Source organism: Amblyraja radiata, chromosome 8, assembly GCF_010909765.2.
Source record: "Amblyraja radiata isolate CabotCenter1 chromosome 8, sAmbRad1.1.pri, whole genome shotgun sequence".
In the NCBI taxonomy this organism is placed as follows: Eukaryota; Metazoa; Chordata; class Chondrichthyes; order Rajiformes; family Rajidae; genus Amblyraja; species Amblyraja radiata.
In genome coordinates this window covers 21,846,090-21,864,390 of record NC_045963.1, presented here as the reverse complement: position 1 = coordinate 21,864,390, position 18,301 = coordinate 21,846,090, and the positions used below count along the sequence as shown (strand labels likewise).

General features: G+C 37.6%; 1 protein-coding gene across 10 annotated transcripts in view; it reads left to right on the top strand.

Moving 5' to 3' along the window:
- Window positions 1–18,301, top strand: part of esrrg (estrogen related receptor gamma) — a 243,948-nt gene that overhangs the window by 208,497 nt on the left and 17,150 nt on the right. For all 10 annotated transcript variants that reach the window (XM_033025366.1, XM_033025364.1, XM_033025368.1 and 7 more), the window contains 2 exons: window positions 3,465–3,575; window positions 5,917–6,078. In XM_033025366.1, the coding sequence (XP_032881257.1) occupies window positions 3,465–3,575; window positions 5,917–6,078 (273 nt within the window). The remainder of the gene's footprint in view (window positions 1–3,464; window positions 3,576–5,916; window positions 6,079–18,301) is intronic.

Sequence of the window (18,301 nt, the reverse complement as noted above, 5' to 3'; positions counted from 1 at the left end):
ACCCTGTGAAACATTACTCCAGGAAAAGAAAAAGAAGAGAAAAATCCCTCTGCAGTAGCTCCACATGCTTTATCATTCACCATGACCAGGGTATCACCCCTTCCAATTTCTACAATAAGGAAAGGTAGAAGATAAGGTAGACTCAGTGATGATGTTGCCCCTGGCTGAACTTTAGAGACCGAAGAGGCCATGATCTTAATGTAAGGAGTCATCCACTCAGGACATTTCTTAGGCCCCCTTCGGTCGTGGCTGACCATGGGTGTCTCCAGGGTGCTATTCCCTATATGGAGGATGCCTATGCATCACTTTATTTAACATGGGGAGACTGGTGCACAGCAGCCACCCCACGGTCATTGACAGATCTGGGTCAGGATCCAGTGGCATGGAGTCCAAGACGACCGGGGACCCTTTTCTGCTGCAGCCTTCATCTGCCTTCCCAGTCGTTGTGACGCTCCACTCAGGTCAGCCATCGTCCTCCGCCTGTTCCACCGTTGAGGTCTTGGTTGGATTGCTCTTTGTCAGAGACTTTCCCCTTGACCTTACCGCCATTGGTGGCCCTACCAGAAGCATAGCTCCAGACGGCATCGCTCTCAGGTTCACACAAGCGTCTCCACCATGGCAAGGTGACAATCAGGACAAGGGTGTGAAGACATTTCTACAACCAGAGATGATGAGTTTTTGGAATCGTCTCTACAAGATGGTTATGGAGGATCAACCACTGAATATATTCAATGTATAGCTTGATCAATAATTGGTCATTGAAGAGTTTAAATAATATAGGTGTTAGAACAGGAAAAGCGGTGAGTCAGCCGTGATGCTTTTGGAGCAGGCATAAGTAGCCAAATGCCCTATCCCACTTTTATTTCTTAAACCTTAACAGGGTAGACAGTCTGAACATTTTTCCCCAGGTGAAATGTCAAGTACTAGAGGGCATAGCTTTAAAGTGAGAGCAGCAAAGTTTAAAGGAGATGTGCAGAGCAAGTTTTTTTACATAGAGAGTGGTGGGTGTCTGGAATGTACTGCCAGAGTTGGTGGTGAAGACAGATATGACAGTGGTATTTAAGAGGCACATGGACATGTAGGGAGTGGAGGGATATGAATCACACACAGGCAGATGATATTGGTTTAACTTGGCATCATGTTTGGCATGGTCATTGTGGGCCGATGGGCCAGTTCCTGTGCTTTACTGTTCTATGGTCTAACAAATAGTGATTTCAGTTTAGTGTGCTGGCAGAGTTGGTCTCCTCACTTGTGGCATTTTGGGGGGTGGTTTTTGATGGTTTCCAGACCTGCAAACACTGGAGAGACCACATATCCAATGCCGATTAATCCCAGAATAAACTCTCGGTGATAAACAGTGCAGCTTTCAGCTGGTTGGGATGGAACTTTAGATTCCTGTGCAGATGCAGAATTTAGATAAGTGGACTTCATTCCATTCTTCTGTCTATTATCGGGCCAGGCTGACCTACAGTGCCATTTTCAACTGCTTTGGCATATTCTCAATTGTAAAATGGTATTGAAAGTTTTCATAAGTCACCCAACTTGTGATCATAGTAGATGAAGGAAAAAGATCAGTGGGACTCTGAGTACAAAGCAAAATTATATGTGGCACCTGATGCAGTCAGTTCTTTGTAGGTAGTCCACTCAGCACTGTTCCTGAGTTTAATTTTACCATATGTCCAGTTTGCTGTGAAATCTTGAGGTGTATTTCCTTACAGTCACAGCACATCAGAAATGTGACGCAGGGGCCAGTGTTATGGGGGACCGAGAAAATAGATCTAAACAGATCAGGGTGGAACATGTTGGTATTTTCTCACTTCAGTGCTTTCCTTTCCTTGAAGCTTGTGTGTAAACTTGGCACACGCACTATCTTGTGTATTAACCCACTTGCTTGGTAATTGTCTTTTGTCTTCAGCTTAGTAAATGGTTGTCTTTCCCCTGTGCTTTTCCCAATTGATACAAGTGTGCAGAGACACAAATAATCAGGTTATTAATGTGCACACCTTTGTGTCGCCTTCCTTTTGCTCCAAGCATCTGCCAGGATAACAAAAGATTTGTACGTGTTGCATTTGGGCACATTTCCACCACACCGAATCGCCAGTCTATGAGGTCTCATTCGGGTTAATGCAACAGCAGCCAGGCGTCTGTGATGAAGCTGTATTGCTGTTCCTGCCAAAGTAATTTCTGAGCAAAAATAAAAGGTTCAAGGCTTGTCAGCATTAGCAGCTAGATAGCTGCTTAGACCTAATGAGAAATCGGACATTGCTAGACTCTGAGCTATCTTGCCAGAGTCATTTTTCCTGCTTGCCTTTTGTCAGAACGACAGAAAGAGATGTTGTTCAATTAAAACCTCTGACCTGTTGTGGGCTCTTGGAGACAGCCCATTTCATGCTGGTGATGTGAGTGATTGGCAACATTTAGACAGTTTGGAACCATGCAGTATTTTTTTTAATGTTGCTGGTATATTCAAAGCAACAAAAAAAATCATTGACACTTCCTGTTAGCTGGTTTCCATAGTGATGCACATTCCCAGGAGAAATTTGATATAATTAAATTAGGCTTCTTTTGATGTCAATAAATTAAAAGGATAGATTGTCCTTAAGGCAGTGATCCCTCTTGTATTTACTGTAACTACGAGTTCATGTTTCACTTTTAATAGTCGTAGGAGTGCGCCAAATAAAATTGACTTAAAATTACTTTGCCATAAATTCACATTTATATTGTCCTGTCTATAGGTATAGAAGTTAGTATTTCATTGGAAATTAATTGAAGATTGGCAAGGATATGGCAATATATTTTGATCCTGTTTAGAAATTAATTTAAAATGGATAAAGTTATCTACGCAATGTTACTTCCTTCTGGTAACAGCAGAAATACTTTAATCATTTCTATTTATTTTATAAAATCTCAACTTTATAATGTTAAATCATAATTCAGTTTGAAGCATGACCAATGGAAACTCTTTCTAATTAATATGCTTTTATGTTTTCATGGTTTGATCATTAATATCCATCTAAAGTTTATTGTTATGTTAATCAGTAGTTATGTACATCCCTTTATAAAATAGAAAACATTCCTGGAAATTTGGTTTTTAATTCATGTATTTCCAGTAGATTGGGTAAGGAAAATACAAATACATTTATCATGTGTAATATTTTGTCATTAAAATGTTCTGTTGAATTTGTGTCATATATGCTGACAATTCATTGCTCCTGATGCTTCATACTATCACAATTTTAACTATGTTTTCATCTGTTTTGCAGAGATACAAATGCACAAGTAGTTATTGAATATTGTCACGTTAATAGTGCTATTAAATCATTTATAAATTGTAGGCCAATTCTGCAGTCTCTGAATAAAAAAAATGCGGTATTAATCCAAGCTGACAATCAAGGTGAACCAAAGATCTGGCCAGGACCATTTGTATTCTTACATTTTAAAATGCGGTTTTCCTCCCTTTTCAGGTGTGCGCCTAGACAGGGTGCGTGGGGGACGGCAGAAGTACAAACGCAGGATAGATGCAGAGAACAGCCCTTACTTGAACCCTCAGCTGGTCCAACCAGCCAAAAAGCCATGTAAGGATAAAGATTTGTTTAAATATTATATCGTGCATTAGCTATTAGTATATAAAACTTCAGCATGTTAATTTACAAATTACACACTGTAAAACAATAGCATGTCTTATCTATTTCAATGTGTTCACCCTGCACCCACATCTAGTTAAAGAGTTTGTAAACAGATGGGAGTGATGATAGTGCAGAACTAATCCAGTCACCATTTTATAAATCACCAGAGTTTGTTTTTCATCAAGGATAGCATGATGTACTTTATGAAAAATGATGTACAGTCATGTGGAAATATTTTGAAATGCCCATATATATATTTTCTGGGCAGTCCAATTAAACGTGAAGTCCACAGTGGCAATACTGTCACAACATTTTATCTTAAATTACAATTTGAATACTAAAACTTTTTAATTTTGTTGTTTTGAAAAAGTCCCATATAAATTTTAATTTTATTTGTACCCCTTGACTGATTTAAAATAAGGATTATTAAACAACGTTGAACATTGACATTATTAAACATATCTGCGGTGTGTATTTTTCTGAGCTCGAAGCTAACCATTGTGTTAAACTCAAAATACTAGAATGAAGATCACAGATCTGCATAAGCTGGATATTGCCTTTTTTAAATCTTTATCAGGAGACTTTGCCATCAAGAGAGTAAATGTTACATTTTAGGTGTTGTTCCCTTCCTTCTCGTTTTGGATTGTAGCAAACGCAGTAATTTTATACCAGTAATTATTTTTCTTACTGAAGTTGCAGTAGCTTTCTAATTGAAAATTAAAAAAAATTCAAACTGATGATATTTGATATTGGCAAATACTTTAACATTGCATCTAGAATATAGGTACATACATTTTTTGTGGCGTGAACATTATATCATAATTTTAGTGCATGGCTCTGTGTCCTTTTTGAGCTTAGTGATGCACAGGCTTATTCAAGACTGAAACTGTTTGTATTTTCCAACATATTCTTTCTATTAAATAATAAATAATTAAGTATAGCTGAAAGCAATTCACGGAATTTCAGACGTTAATCAAACTAGACCTCACACTTTTACAAGGGAGGGCGTAATATACTATATTGATGAAACATTGCAATCACATTTAAAGTTCTGTAAGTCAAATTATGTTAGGATTTTGCAATGAAGCTCGTTCTACCAAAGTTCAGTCTTTAATACACATATCCAAAGAACACAATGTAACTAGATCAAATCTATTCAGTTTTTGATTTCCTCAAATGAGTATTTACAAAGCCTTTGGTTTGCATCTCACCTTAAAATTAAAATTAAATTATTAATTTAAAAAAATCCAAAAAGCAAATGTATATAATTTGTTAAGGATGCATACTCCATCTTTTACAACTCCTGCCTGAAATATACAGTAGGGTAATTTTGTGAACCCTGGAGGAAACAATACTAAGTTAATAAAAGTGACAGATAAATGATTTGCCATTTACTTTGCTAGAGGTGATGCCATTTTAATACTCTACATTTTTTTATATAGAAATTGTTCAAAGGGACTAGAAGCAAGCTGTGAATTTTTTTCCTAAACATATGCTTCCCATAATGATATTTCCTGACAAATAATAACTATTGCAGATAAGGACTGATTCACATCATTATATGATTTCCTGTGCCACCGTGATACCTTAAAAATCTGATCATTTCCCTATCACTTGTGTCTCCAGACCAGTAGTAAGGAGTAATGTCTATTTGTCTTTTATATCACTTGACTGAATGACTCAACTGGTTATATTGTGCATGGTCCTACAGATCAGAAATGTCTATATCCATATGTAACTTGACGGGTGCTTTGAGTATTTAAGACTCACCGTCCTTTCTCTGTTTTAAAATTGCTTTGCTATGCCCATTTGTTTCCTCTAAGTTTTTAATTTATCGTAATTCATTTAGAATCTTTTCCAAGCTACAGCATCTTTGAATGTTAATAAGATTCCATTGTTGTTTGTGTCAATGCTTTTTGGATAGTCTTACCACTTGTCAGTCATTATTTGCTAAATAATTACTGTTAATTTCATGTTGTTCATTTAATAAGTAATCTTTTTATTTAAAAAATAAGTGTTGATAAAATACATGGTCAGTTTTTAACTTGTGTCAGGAAGTAGGGCATGTGTTGTGCTTTGAGTCTAAGAGATTTTCTAGCTCCTGATTGATTATTTGTGCATTACAAAGCCGTTCTGATGAAAATTGGGTTGTATTGATTCTAATTAAGGCAACATTAAATAAGATTTACCAAGAGATACCGCTTGCAGCTACTCAATTCCCTGAGTGATGAGGCTGTCTAAACTGATGCAAACGTTTCATGCTTTCTCTTGCCTGGCCTTTCTATTCTAGTCAACAAGATTGTCTCACACTTGCTTGTGGCTGAGCCAGAGAAGATCTATGCCATGCCTGATCCCACCGTTCCTGACAGTGACATCAAGGCCCTTACTACACTATGTGATCTGGCTGATCGAGAACTGGTGGTCATCATTGGATGGGCAAAGCATATTCCAGGTAAAAAAATAAATAAATAATCAAGCATACACATTGCTAAGCAAGTCATGAAGATGAATAAAAGTGTCTTTAAGTGCTTGATGCTGACCATTCAACCAGCAAGAAACTCCAAAAATGTCTTTAATAAGAGGTGTTTTCTCCAATGTAAAGCCATCAGCTTTCACTATTACATTACTCAAATAATGGATTAATGTACATGCGGTTTTATTCATATTTATTTTGGTCATTTGTAAACAAGCAAGATCAGAAATGGATTAACACATTAGGATCACAGCAATAGTTCTGCATCAAAAAAACTGAGATCTCTTCTGATGAAATTCCCAGCTGTGTCCTTGCAGAACCCGGATGTTATCTGCTCTCTGAGGGGTAATCCACTAGACTACCCTTTCCTGTTGCCTGGACTGAAGGCTGCTTTTTGCCCGGTGACTAACCATAAATCAAGCTCTGTATCTGAACTGATGGCAATGACAGTGTGCCTTCATCTTCATTGTCTTACGCTTCACCCATAGTCAGGTTTGAAAGATAAAATACATCAGGGTAGAGGGGAAAAAAATAAGTGCATACTTACACCATCTACAATTTGTATATAACATGAGGAATTGGGCTGTGGGGAAGTGAGATCTGAGAAGATGGATTAGGAAAATCATGCCATTTTCTTTCATGGAGTTAGTTGTTCTAAGGATAGGGGTGCTTCATGGAATGTCACATTGAAAACCAGTGACCAATGTCATGTGTGAAGTCATTGAATGTTTTGCTTCTCTGCAACATATCCTTAGAACTGCACTTCCTAATACACCTCTAAAACTATCTTCTCCCACTGCCTTTATTCACGTGTCTTGAGGGCCTGCAGATCGAGGTCACCCTTCTTCCTCGACATCTCTCACCTAAGTCTCCAATGGACCACATAATATTTGAACGTGTACTCCAACAAGTTATCACTTCACGTAGCAATGTGTAAAACATTAAGAATAACTTTTACCACCAAACGCTGTCTAGATTCACCTCCCTTTAAGCGGTGCAGTCAGAGTTTAATCAAGACTGGATAGCTTGAACCATTTACAAAGCCAAGGCCATTGGAGATGCATTAAGGCAACCACATAATTGGCTGTGTGTTGAAAACATTGAAAACAAGTGTGCAGCATACATTTCCTGTGCTGCCTGTACTTGGATAATAAGACAAGGGTTAATTTCATACCGTGATTCCACTGTCAGTTTTCTACCACAATCCAATTAAAACCCCAAAGTTCTTAATTGAAATAATCTGATGATCCAGGAGTGTATTTATATTGCATTTGATCTAATCTTGGTTGTTGATTAGTTCTTTATTATTTATCAACTTTTGCCAATGCGCACTTGGGTTTGTAGAAGCTAATTCATTACATAAATATAATATAATTAGTTCTGCCTTGCATTTCTTCGCGTCTCAAGCTGATAATGTGACGCAGAGACATAAGAAACTGCAGATGGTGGAATCTGGAAGAGTAAATAAAGGAATTTAGCAGGTCAAGCAGCATCTGGAGGCTGGGGGTGTAGGAATGGTTGACATTTTGGGTCAAGAACCTGCATCAGCCCTAAAGTGAATTTGACAATATCATCCTAAATTTACTCTGATTACAACTTTCCTGAGGAACGATTGTCTGCAAGCTCGCTCACTTTCTAACAATGTCAGCTTTGACCACGGTGAACAAACCTTGACTTTAAAACTGATTTAGGCTGAGGCTGGCAAAGATCAAACATCTAACATCCTTCCTCAAAGGGGAGTGGGGTGGGTAAAATTTAAATGCACGATTGAGACTTTTTCTCGGCAATGGCTGCGTTTTTTCTTATGCTAAGTCAATATAACAACAAAGAGCTCAGTTAGATCTTTCAGCTGTAAAAGACAGTTTAATTTAGTAATCTGTTCCACAGAAGAGACGATTTTGTGTGCCACATAGCCTCTGAAGCATTATTTAATGGTGGTAGTGAATTAAGAAATAGGGTCTTGATAGCATCAGCTTTTCTGATGTGCAGAAAGAGACCAAAGACATTGCTTTCATTAATTCTGTATCACAAAGCATTTAACTCAGCTGTGTCCACAACAGAGGCAAATATTTAAAGAAAATATAGAATGACTTTATCAGCAAATAGAATTAGTCTACCCATGCTAATAAAGCAGCTGAACAGAAAGCGGGGCGATATGAAATTTGAACAGTCCTTATCTGACAAAGAGCACAATGAAATTAGACAGCACTTGACTTCGGTTATTTTAAGTTAAAGTGGAATGAGTGGGTACAAGAGACAGAGGCTGTGGCCTAATAGTCCTTTACTCTGACAAGGCCCCCACCATTACCATCCTTTTATGTTCTCGGAAATTGCCCCTGCTCTCTATTCTGGCTCATATCTGTCTGTCTTTTTTTCTCTCTCTTTCAATTTTGTATGTGCTTGGATAAGCTCGTGCTAACACAATATGATTGAGCTGTAAAATGGAATCCTGTCGGCTTTAATCTCTTTTATGTAGATACTGTGGTACTTCCACACTCTGCTTCATCCAGTCTATTGTGAGTCAGAATGGACTGGGGAGTAATGCAGGATGAATCAAATATTGCAGCTAGGTTTCACACGTACGATAAAAAGATTATCAATACAGCAGTCAGACGTATTGTTAGACTTTGTGTTGGATTAGAATATTCCTATGTTACCACATTAGTAGAATACTGGAGGTGCATATTCAGGCATTGCTAGGAAGACACACTGCACTTTATCCCAATATTATTATAAGATTTAATATATCTTCTTTCTCTGTGTGTTAGCTACATTCAACACAATGCTTATTTGACATCCACCTACAAGTACACTCTACATCTTTAGTATGTGGAACTTATATGTTCTCAATGTACTTCAGTAGAATATCTTTACCATTTCGATACATTTTCACCCAGATCATTACATTTGCTAAAAAATAATATAAAATGTAACCGCAGGGAAAGGAACACTGTCTTGTACCTGATATTTGACGGAGTTAGATCCTGGATTTCAAGTTATGATCCCCTGCATTAAATTCTGCCCCCTCCAAAGGCAGTGAGCTGAATTTCAAATTAAAAGCCGATGTATTCCTTGTGTCCTGGTGTGCAGGACCTTCCCTATAACAGGCATTAATTAACTAATATTTACATGCCCAATCCATTTTGGCTCCAGGCCTGAACTTGCATTGAGCTTGCTTCACACATATCCATCATGATCTGTTGGATCAAGTCTCATGTATTCAAATGGGCTACTGGAAACGGCTCAAAATAGTGTCATAAAATAGTTCACTCGTGCGATTGGCACAGTTGATGAGATTAGGATAGATGGACAAAAAAGCTCAGCATGGACATGGTGGGCCAAATGGCCTGGTTCTGTGCTGTACAGCTCTGTCTCTGTGACACAATAATTTCTGTGGCGTCTAAAGGATCATTCATGGTTTTGGAAATTACTGCAAGCCATGCCTCTATCAGAGAGTGCCAGGCACTTGCCCGATTGCTTCATTGGTTTGCTTGATTGATGCCTCTAGATTTCCTATTTAATCCAAATGAACCCAAGGCCTAATTCCATTTGAGTGTCAGTCTGGCATCTTCAGGCATGTGTTCAGAGTATGCTGGATGTCCGCCTGAGATGAATTCCTGCCCCTTGCAGGTACTGAATACTTCATTACTACCTCACAAAGTCCCAAATGCTTCATTGCTAATGAATAACTGTTGTTATGTATGTAAATGGATTAAGTTGCATTACCCACGACCAACACATATGATGAATGACTAGCATTTTTTTTTAATTGTAGAAAATGCAGCGCTAGGGATTAGGACATGAAGCATTCCCATAAGTAGTATGTTTAAAATGGAAGCAATTGAATAATATGATAAACTTAGACGTTCTATTATGTGTGGCTTTTGTCTCCTTTTAATTTTTTTTTTGTTTAAATTGTGATTACATGTGATATCATCACAAGAGCTGGCTTTGAGACATAGTTGAGCTCAACCACATGAAGGAGTTCATTTATCACCACTGCATAAAGTAGTTTACCCGGGGTGCTTCAGTAATCATATAATTTTAATTGTACATTTTAATTTGCTTCATTTGTACTGCCACACACAATTATTCTTCCTAGCAGTTTCCCCAATGATAACTGCACAAAAAGTTTGAGTAGGTCTTTTCGAAACATTACCAATTGCAAAAGGATGTTAGTAGACAATTAATTTGTACTTTTCTTTTAAAATCTGACTAAAGGCGATATATCCTCCTTACAAAGAAAAGTTGTAATAATCAAATGTGAGAAAGTATACTAGGCAAGAAATTTGATCCATTACTACATATTTACATGTATATATTACGAGTAGAAGTGATTTGATTCAACTTAAATTATAGTCATAGAGTGATATAACGTGGAAATAGGCCCTTCGGTCCAACTTGCCCAAACCGACCAACATGTCCTACCTGCCTGCATTTGGCCAATATCCCTCTAAGCCTGTCTTATCCATGTACCTGCCTCACTGTTTCTAAAACGTTGCAATAGTCCCTGCCTCAACTACCTCCTGTGGCAGCTCATTCCATACACCCACCACCCTTTGTGTGAAAAAGTTATCCCTCAGATGCTTATTAAATCTTTCCCCCTTCACCTTAAACCTATGTCCTCTGGTTTTCAAAAACATGGCAGCAATCATTCATGAGTGAAATCATATTAATCCAGAAATTGGCCATTCTGCCTTCAATTCACTGCCACACAACTGGGAATATATCATGAAGATAGACACAAAAAGCTGGAGTAACAAACAGGCAGCATTTCTGGAGAGAAGGAATGGGTGACGTTTCAGGTCGAAACCCTTCTTAAGGAATATATCATGGTGAGATCACCAAGGAGATGTCAAGACAATGAGAGTGATGCCCTGTACACAGCATCTCCCCACCTGAGTTGTCAATGTTTAAGATATTTGTAACTTCAGATAGTTAGCGATATAGAAAAGAGAAACCTGCTCCATCATTCAGTATGGCCATGGATTTTTGTCGTTCTTATTCTCATCCGAAATCCTTTGAACCCTTTACTAGTAAGAACTACATCTCTCTCCTTCCCTGAATTTACATAATGACTTGGGCTTCACTGCCTTCTAGAGGAGATTATTCCACCATTGTAGCCTTTCCATACTGTGCAAATCAGAACTCCATTCTGTTATCACTTCCACCATTAATCACATCTCCAAGTTTTTTTCCTCTGCAAGTATTTTTCAATGGAGCATTTCATTTTATTTTCTCAGGAAGATGGGTGAGGGAATTAGTGCAGATGCTGAAAAGAAACAGGGACTTATGGAATAATGTATTCTGGAAGATTCGTGGAGATGTTTGGTCATATTCTTGCGTGGTGTTGCTCATTACCCCCATTAGACAGTGAAACGTTAAGCACATTTGTCAGTGGACACTGTCGATGGAAATTTGTCCATGCACTAACCACAGTTATTAGTATAGTTGATGTTATTAAATGTTGGTACCAGCAGTAAAAAAACAAAGCCATATTAAACATTAGTACATTGAGGGAATCGGAACTGCAGAGCATCAGATTTACAGTACAGCTGGGGCATAAAAGTTACATTATATTACTTATAAATTAGTTATATTACTTTCACATAGTGATGCAGCCATTGCAGAATTGATCGAATGCTGAATTTTCTGAAGCAATGTAAAAGTGTGGTAACTCCAGAAGCAGTTCCTAAATCACAGTGATCAGTTCTAAGGATATCAGTTTCTGAAAACCTGTTTTCATCTCGGCCATCCATATCAATAGTCCTACTTTTATTTTTCCCCCAGGAAGAGGAATGTGCTATTAATTTTTTCTTTCTGATATTAATTGCATTCTTACAGTAAACAGTAAACATTGTTCAGTAGAATCAAACCAATAATAATGGTACATTAAGTACTAGATCTAATACATTATGTTTATACTCTTTATCTCTCTGAGATATTTCAGAAATATTTATGCATGAAGTCTGTTACGTAAAGTTCTGTTAGCACGAGTATGCAATTTCTTGTTGAAGAGTTAAATAAGTTTACTTAATCACGGAAACAGCTGTTCTGCAGAACTCTGTTGCAACATAAGTTGTTCTATAGATTATTTGTAGGCTTTGACTCATGATTTTATTTTCGGAATCCCGGGTTAGAAAGGAAGATAAAACAGCTTGGAATTTTGACAGATCTAAATTCCACTGAATAAAAATGTAATATTGTCTCCTAAACAAACAAGCTGCCACACATTTAAAAAAATATATCTATTTCCTCTTCACTTGAAAGTATTGTTTTCCAGACGTTTTTCCAGAATGTCAAAGTCAATTTAATGCATTTCACTACGCTGAATAAATCAGAACCGAAATCCTTGCTAAAAGTGAAAACTTGATTTGTTAAAAGGAGCTTAGGGCAACTATTAATCAATACATCCAGAGTGTCAGTGCTGAAGCCCTGATAGACAGTGATGCATTTGGATATTGGTTGAAGCAGATGGAGGCCCTGCTAGCGAGGGTTGTGGCTGCTGGGATGTTCCTGGTAAAGTCGCATTCAATTCCACAGAGAGCTTGTCATCACCTGAGCTGAAACAAACCTTTCAAGTTCAAGTGTTCAAGTGAGTTTATTGTCGTGTGTCCCTGTATAGGACAATGAAATTCTTGCTTTGCTTAAGCACACAGAAAATAGTAGGCATTTACTACAAAACAGATAAATGTGTCCATATACCATGATATAAATATATACACACATGAATAAATAAACTGGTAAAGTGCAAATAACAGAAAGTGGTTATTAATAATCAGAGTTTTGTCAGCTGCTCATCAATTTAAGCAGCCCAATCTCTTTAGCAAGTGTTCTAAATATTGTTCCCCTGTTTATTATATCGCCCTCTCACGTGTTCCATTCACTCAAAGTGCACCTTTTCTCATCACCCGCTTTCTCCCGACCAAAAAGTTTTGTCCTTTTGAATGGCAGAAGAGAATACAACTTGATTCCGGATTATCTGATTTTGCAAAAAAAACATTGTCATTGTTGATTAAAAAATAGATATAATGCAGAAGTAACATGACTAACGAGACCTTACCAATAACAGAGGACTTGCTTTTCCCACAAAAACAAATGTAATAAATAGTGGTATTGTCACCACACTGAGACGTGAAGGAAAAAGTCAACTTGTTTTTCGTTGGCACAGAAAGAGAGCAGAATCTCTATGTGCATGATAACAATTTCCTGTGTCCATTCACTCCCCAAACAGTCCATTGTTATTCCATGTTCCACAGCTGCTTTTTGCCTGCAGAATTGTTCATTGATTTATTTATTTTAATTCCCCTCCCCCACCTCACTATTCCACCGATTCCTAAAAAAAATTCTTCCCTGCAAATTGATCTGGTTATCCAGTTGAAAATAAAACTTTAAATTGTTGCATTCACAACAGCTGCAGTCAGATTTATTTCCCCAGCAGCTTCTTTGTTCTTTAAATCTGTAAAATCTGTGCAGGAGGCTGTGAAATCAACCATACAAATAGTGCCACCAATAACTGTGTAACGAGGAAGCAAATAAACACTTGTTTAAAAATAACGCTCACTAAACTGGTAGCAGCCTGGTGTTTACTATTATAACGCTGATAATCAAGTCAGATCCACTCCTCGGAGACTCCTAGATCTCAGCGTTTTTGAATAGGAAAAGTAGGTAATTAAAATGATGAGATAACACGTTGCCACAATGTAATAGGGTACCAGTATGCTGTGTCATAGTGTGGTAGCAAGTGGGTTTGTTCATATTCCCAAGCAGGGAATTTCCCATCTCAGAGGTGCAATTGGGAAGGTTGCTGGTCAACTACCAAGCAGATTTTCATCAGGAATGAGGAAAAACCGCAGCTCAAGTTATGATCCAGTCCGTTTCTGGAGGGCAGAGAAGCTAGGGAGGCAATTCATACCTGCGAGTTCGAGTGCATGACCTGGTTATCTAAACGGCATAAGTGTTAATACCCATGTATCTTTAAAGCACTGCTTTTCATAGCTAAGGTGGATCTGCACCTGCTTAACCTTCATGAAAAAGGATTAATTACCAGCACGGAACAATGCTGAAATGAGTCAGCACATTTCTGGCAAGGCTCAGGTTGACCTGGCTAGAGAAAGCCTGGTAAATGAGGATAGCTGGGTGTTAATAGCATCCTTGGCTTTACTAATAGTGGGAGTCAGCAGTTTTAAACCTGGCTGCTGTAATTCCCCCGGAACAACTTGATCATTTCCAAAGTTAGAATAGTGCAGGGCATTTTCTTGCTGCTCCCGCAATGACGACAGAAGTTAATTGAACCTGAACTTGTCAGATAGTCTGGCATTTCTAGCGAGCACATCTTTGTTGTTTTACATGGATATTTTTAGTGACACAAATATAGAGATTTACTTTTGGCATTTGTGTATTTAATAGTGAAAGGGAGGTTAGAATACCTTTAAAAAAAAAAAAAAAAATATGATGATTTGAAGTATCTTGTTTATGTTTAATAATTTATCAGGTTAATTATTGGAATGTTGGGCTTTTATCGTTATATTCACTATGGTAATACTTTATTCTCAGTATATTCCCAGCTGCATGGAGATATGTATCCAGAACATGATGTTCATAGTAGTTACTGCTGATGGTTCTGTAATGTTCTGGATGTTCAGTGTATCCAGGTTGTGCTAAGAAATGTGTGAGAAAAAGTTTGTCAGCATGACTTGTGCACAAGGTCTCTGCTGTCACTTCAGTCCAGTGCTGAGAGCCACACTGTTGGAAGTGGCAGCTTTAAAAAAAAAACAAAAAACTTAGCTGATAGTAAATGAGCCTGTGGTATTTTTCACCAAAGAGCAGGAGTCTTTTCACTGAAGCCAACACCATATTTCTCACCCATCACCTCCAAAACAGATGGTGATATGTGGCATTCCTGCTCTCTCAGTAATAATTTACTGATATCCTCAGAAAGTGCAGTATGTAGAGACAAAGAACTGCAGATGCTGGTTTATACCAAAGATAGTCACAGAGTGCTGAAGTAACCCAGTGGACCAAGCAGCATCTCTGGAGAAAAAGGATGGGTGATTTTCGAGTCAGGACCCTTCTTCAGACTAAAAGTAGGGAGAAGGGGTTGAAGGTGAAGAGCTGGAGACGAGAAAAGACCAGGAACAGCACAGCATGGTATAGCATAGGAACGGGCCCTTCGGCCCACAATGTTTGTGCTGAACATGATGTCTAGTTAAACTGATCTCATCTGCCTGTACATGATCTATATCCCTCTATAATCCCTGAACTTCCATGTACCTATCTAAAAGCCTCATAAACGCCACTCTCATATATGCCTCCTCCACCACCATCCCTGGCAATGCGTTCTCTATTTGTTGAAGAATCCTTTTATTTTCAATTTCCCTTCAACTCTAGTGGTCTTTCCACAACAAGGATGTCCCAAGGTACCAGGTGCATGCTGCTAGTTACACCACAATACTAATCTCTACATTGGCATGCATCTATCCTGAAGCCAGAGTCAGTGATAGACTAAGGAAAGCATATCCTCATACAGGATTACTTCATAAATTAATAGAAATTAATGGTTCAAATACAGATAAAAACAAAATGCCAAATACTTCTGTTTGATTGCTTACACAAATTTGGGTTTACTAGTGTTTTGCAGCAAATGAAATACTTTTGTCTTTTGTATCTGCTCTTTGTACTGCTATCATGCAGGAAACATGACTCAAGTTCAAGTTCAAGTGAGTTTATTGTCATGTGTCCCTGTATAGGACAATGAAATTCTTGCTTTGCTTAAGCACACAGAAAATAGTAGGCATTTACTACAAAACAGATAAATGTGTCCATATACCATGATATAAATATATACACACATGAATAAATAAACTGATAGTGCAAATAACAGAAAGTGGTTGGTAATAATCAGAGTTCTACATTCTACATTCATAATCCTACATTCACCTAGGTTCTCTCTAGCAGCTATGGGATAACAACCATATGGGTTAACAAGTCTGTTATAATGAAGTTGGAGATGTGATAAATAGTGACCAGGATAGTAGGAAGAAATTACCCACATGTTTTTGGAAGCTAGTATTGTCCACTAGACCCTGCCTCTGACAGTGTACATATTGTACTGCAGGTACTTTGAAAATTACAGTCAAGATTTTATGCTCAGAAAGTCCTTCACACAAGATGTATGGCTAATATAATAAAGTGGAACCTTGAAAAGTTTAGTAGTTTCAATAGAATAAAGTTAAAGAATACTTTTTTTCTTGCCCTCCCCCAAAAAGCACATTAATTTTATAGCTATCTAATAGACATGCCACATCTAAATAACATAAAAGTCTCAGGATACACTAGAGTGCACAAAGATTTAGTCTGAGTTGATAAATGGAAAGGCAACATAGTTAGTTACTCCCTGCAAAAAAAAGCTAATATTACAGCCTTAAAATCTGTACTGCATAATCTAACAGTTTATTTTAATTGAACTGTCTTGAGTAATGCAACAATAATTATTTTATATTTAGACGGTACTTCAAAAAAAAAGTTACATGAAGACATGAAATTATGATTTTTTTAATAGAAAATAACAATATGGACTTTAGCAGATGCAACTAATGACACACTGCCTTTTTCACACGTTCAATAAAGCTTTCAGCCAAGAGTTGCTTATTTATAAAAAACAGCTCTGAAATTAGAGCAGCCTAGCTACTGATGATGGCCTTTATAAACGGTAACAAACACAGCTGGGTTTACAGTATATTGCCAAGTTAGTTAGAATCTGGCGGGTGAAAAAAATAATTTTCATTAGAGGAGCATTTTGTCTGCCGAGCTGCAAGAAATGTTTTCCTGTGGCTGCTTAGTCAGGGATATCAGCCTGTTGGCAGGGAGTGATTGCCAGACGAAAAACAAGGTATTATTGCACATTTTTCCCTCTTATTAGTTTGATTACATTTGCAAATCAAATCAATCCATCAGTCGTGATCAGCTGTGTTCAGAATTCAAGGAATGGTAATCTTCTTCTAATAAGATGCAAATGTGTCACATCGGTAAGTAACCAATAAATCATTGGTGTGTCATTGGCAATCATTAAATATCAGAATGAACAGTCAATTTTTAGTATTTTCAATTTGCGATATGCCTCTGGAATATAAAGATAGATGGACGTAATTACACAAACCAAACACTATTTCAGTTCATTCCAGACAGCAAATTTACTGTAAGGAATAACTTGGCTGTCATCACAGTACATTATTCCTCACAGTTCATGCAAAGTTCACAGACAAGCATGAAATGGCCATTTCTTTCCCCAATAACTGTTCAAATGGGCCATCCTTTCCATCAGAAAGCAAGCAGGCAGGGCTGGCAGGCCTTGGAAATGGAATTGGATACGAGCTGTCTGAGTCCACTAAAGGATTGTAACCTCTGCACATCAGCAGATGGGAGCAATGCATCAGGCTAAGCAGGGATTCCAGGATAGGGACAAGGAGCTGGCATTTCTGTCAAAAGCCCGTTGACTTTGTAAAATTAAGGTTTGCTTAGCGATGCCATTCTGCATTACCCGATGGGTGAATAATTAATTATTAGCATTTAATATAGCTTAATTTCCAGAATAGACAACATTGTTTTACTATTGTATTTTTACAAAATATATATAGTTTTAAACCAAAATCTCATTATAATTGAACGTCGCTGATAAACCCTAATCTTCCACGGCAGCATATTGCCTAGATCAGAGCAACACACACATACACACACACACACACACACACACACACACACACAGCTGAAACTTTGTTCGTACAGCTGCAAAATTGTTTTGCCGTTGAAAACCAGATTAACCCGAAGTGGAGGTATTATATGCTTATTTCTGGGAGCCGTAGCACCTCATGGAAATTTGTCTTATTTGTTTCGAAGCGATTTTCATTTTTCCCAGTACTTTTATTCCAACCTAAATCTCCAAGAAATGGCACCTACTGTAGTGCCACATTCCGAATTTATTTGCAGTGAAAATTCAATTCATTTAAGAAATCATCATTTTTAATTACTTATGGAACAACTGACTCTATTTGATTGACTATTATCCTGAAAAAAAGTGTAAAAGGGCTTTCATCAGTAACATTATCTTGCTCAAAGATTATGCCTCCTGCTCAGTGCTGTTCTTCAGCAATTTGTTCATATCCCTTTGACCTTTTGAGAGAAACTCCTAATCTCCTCCCCATTA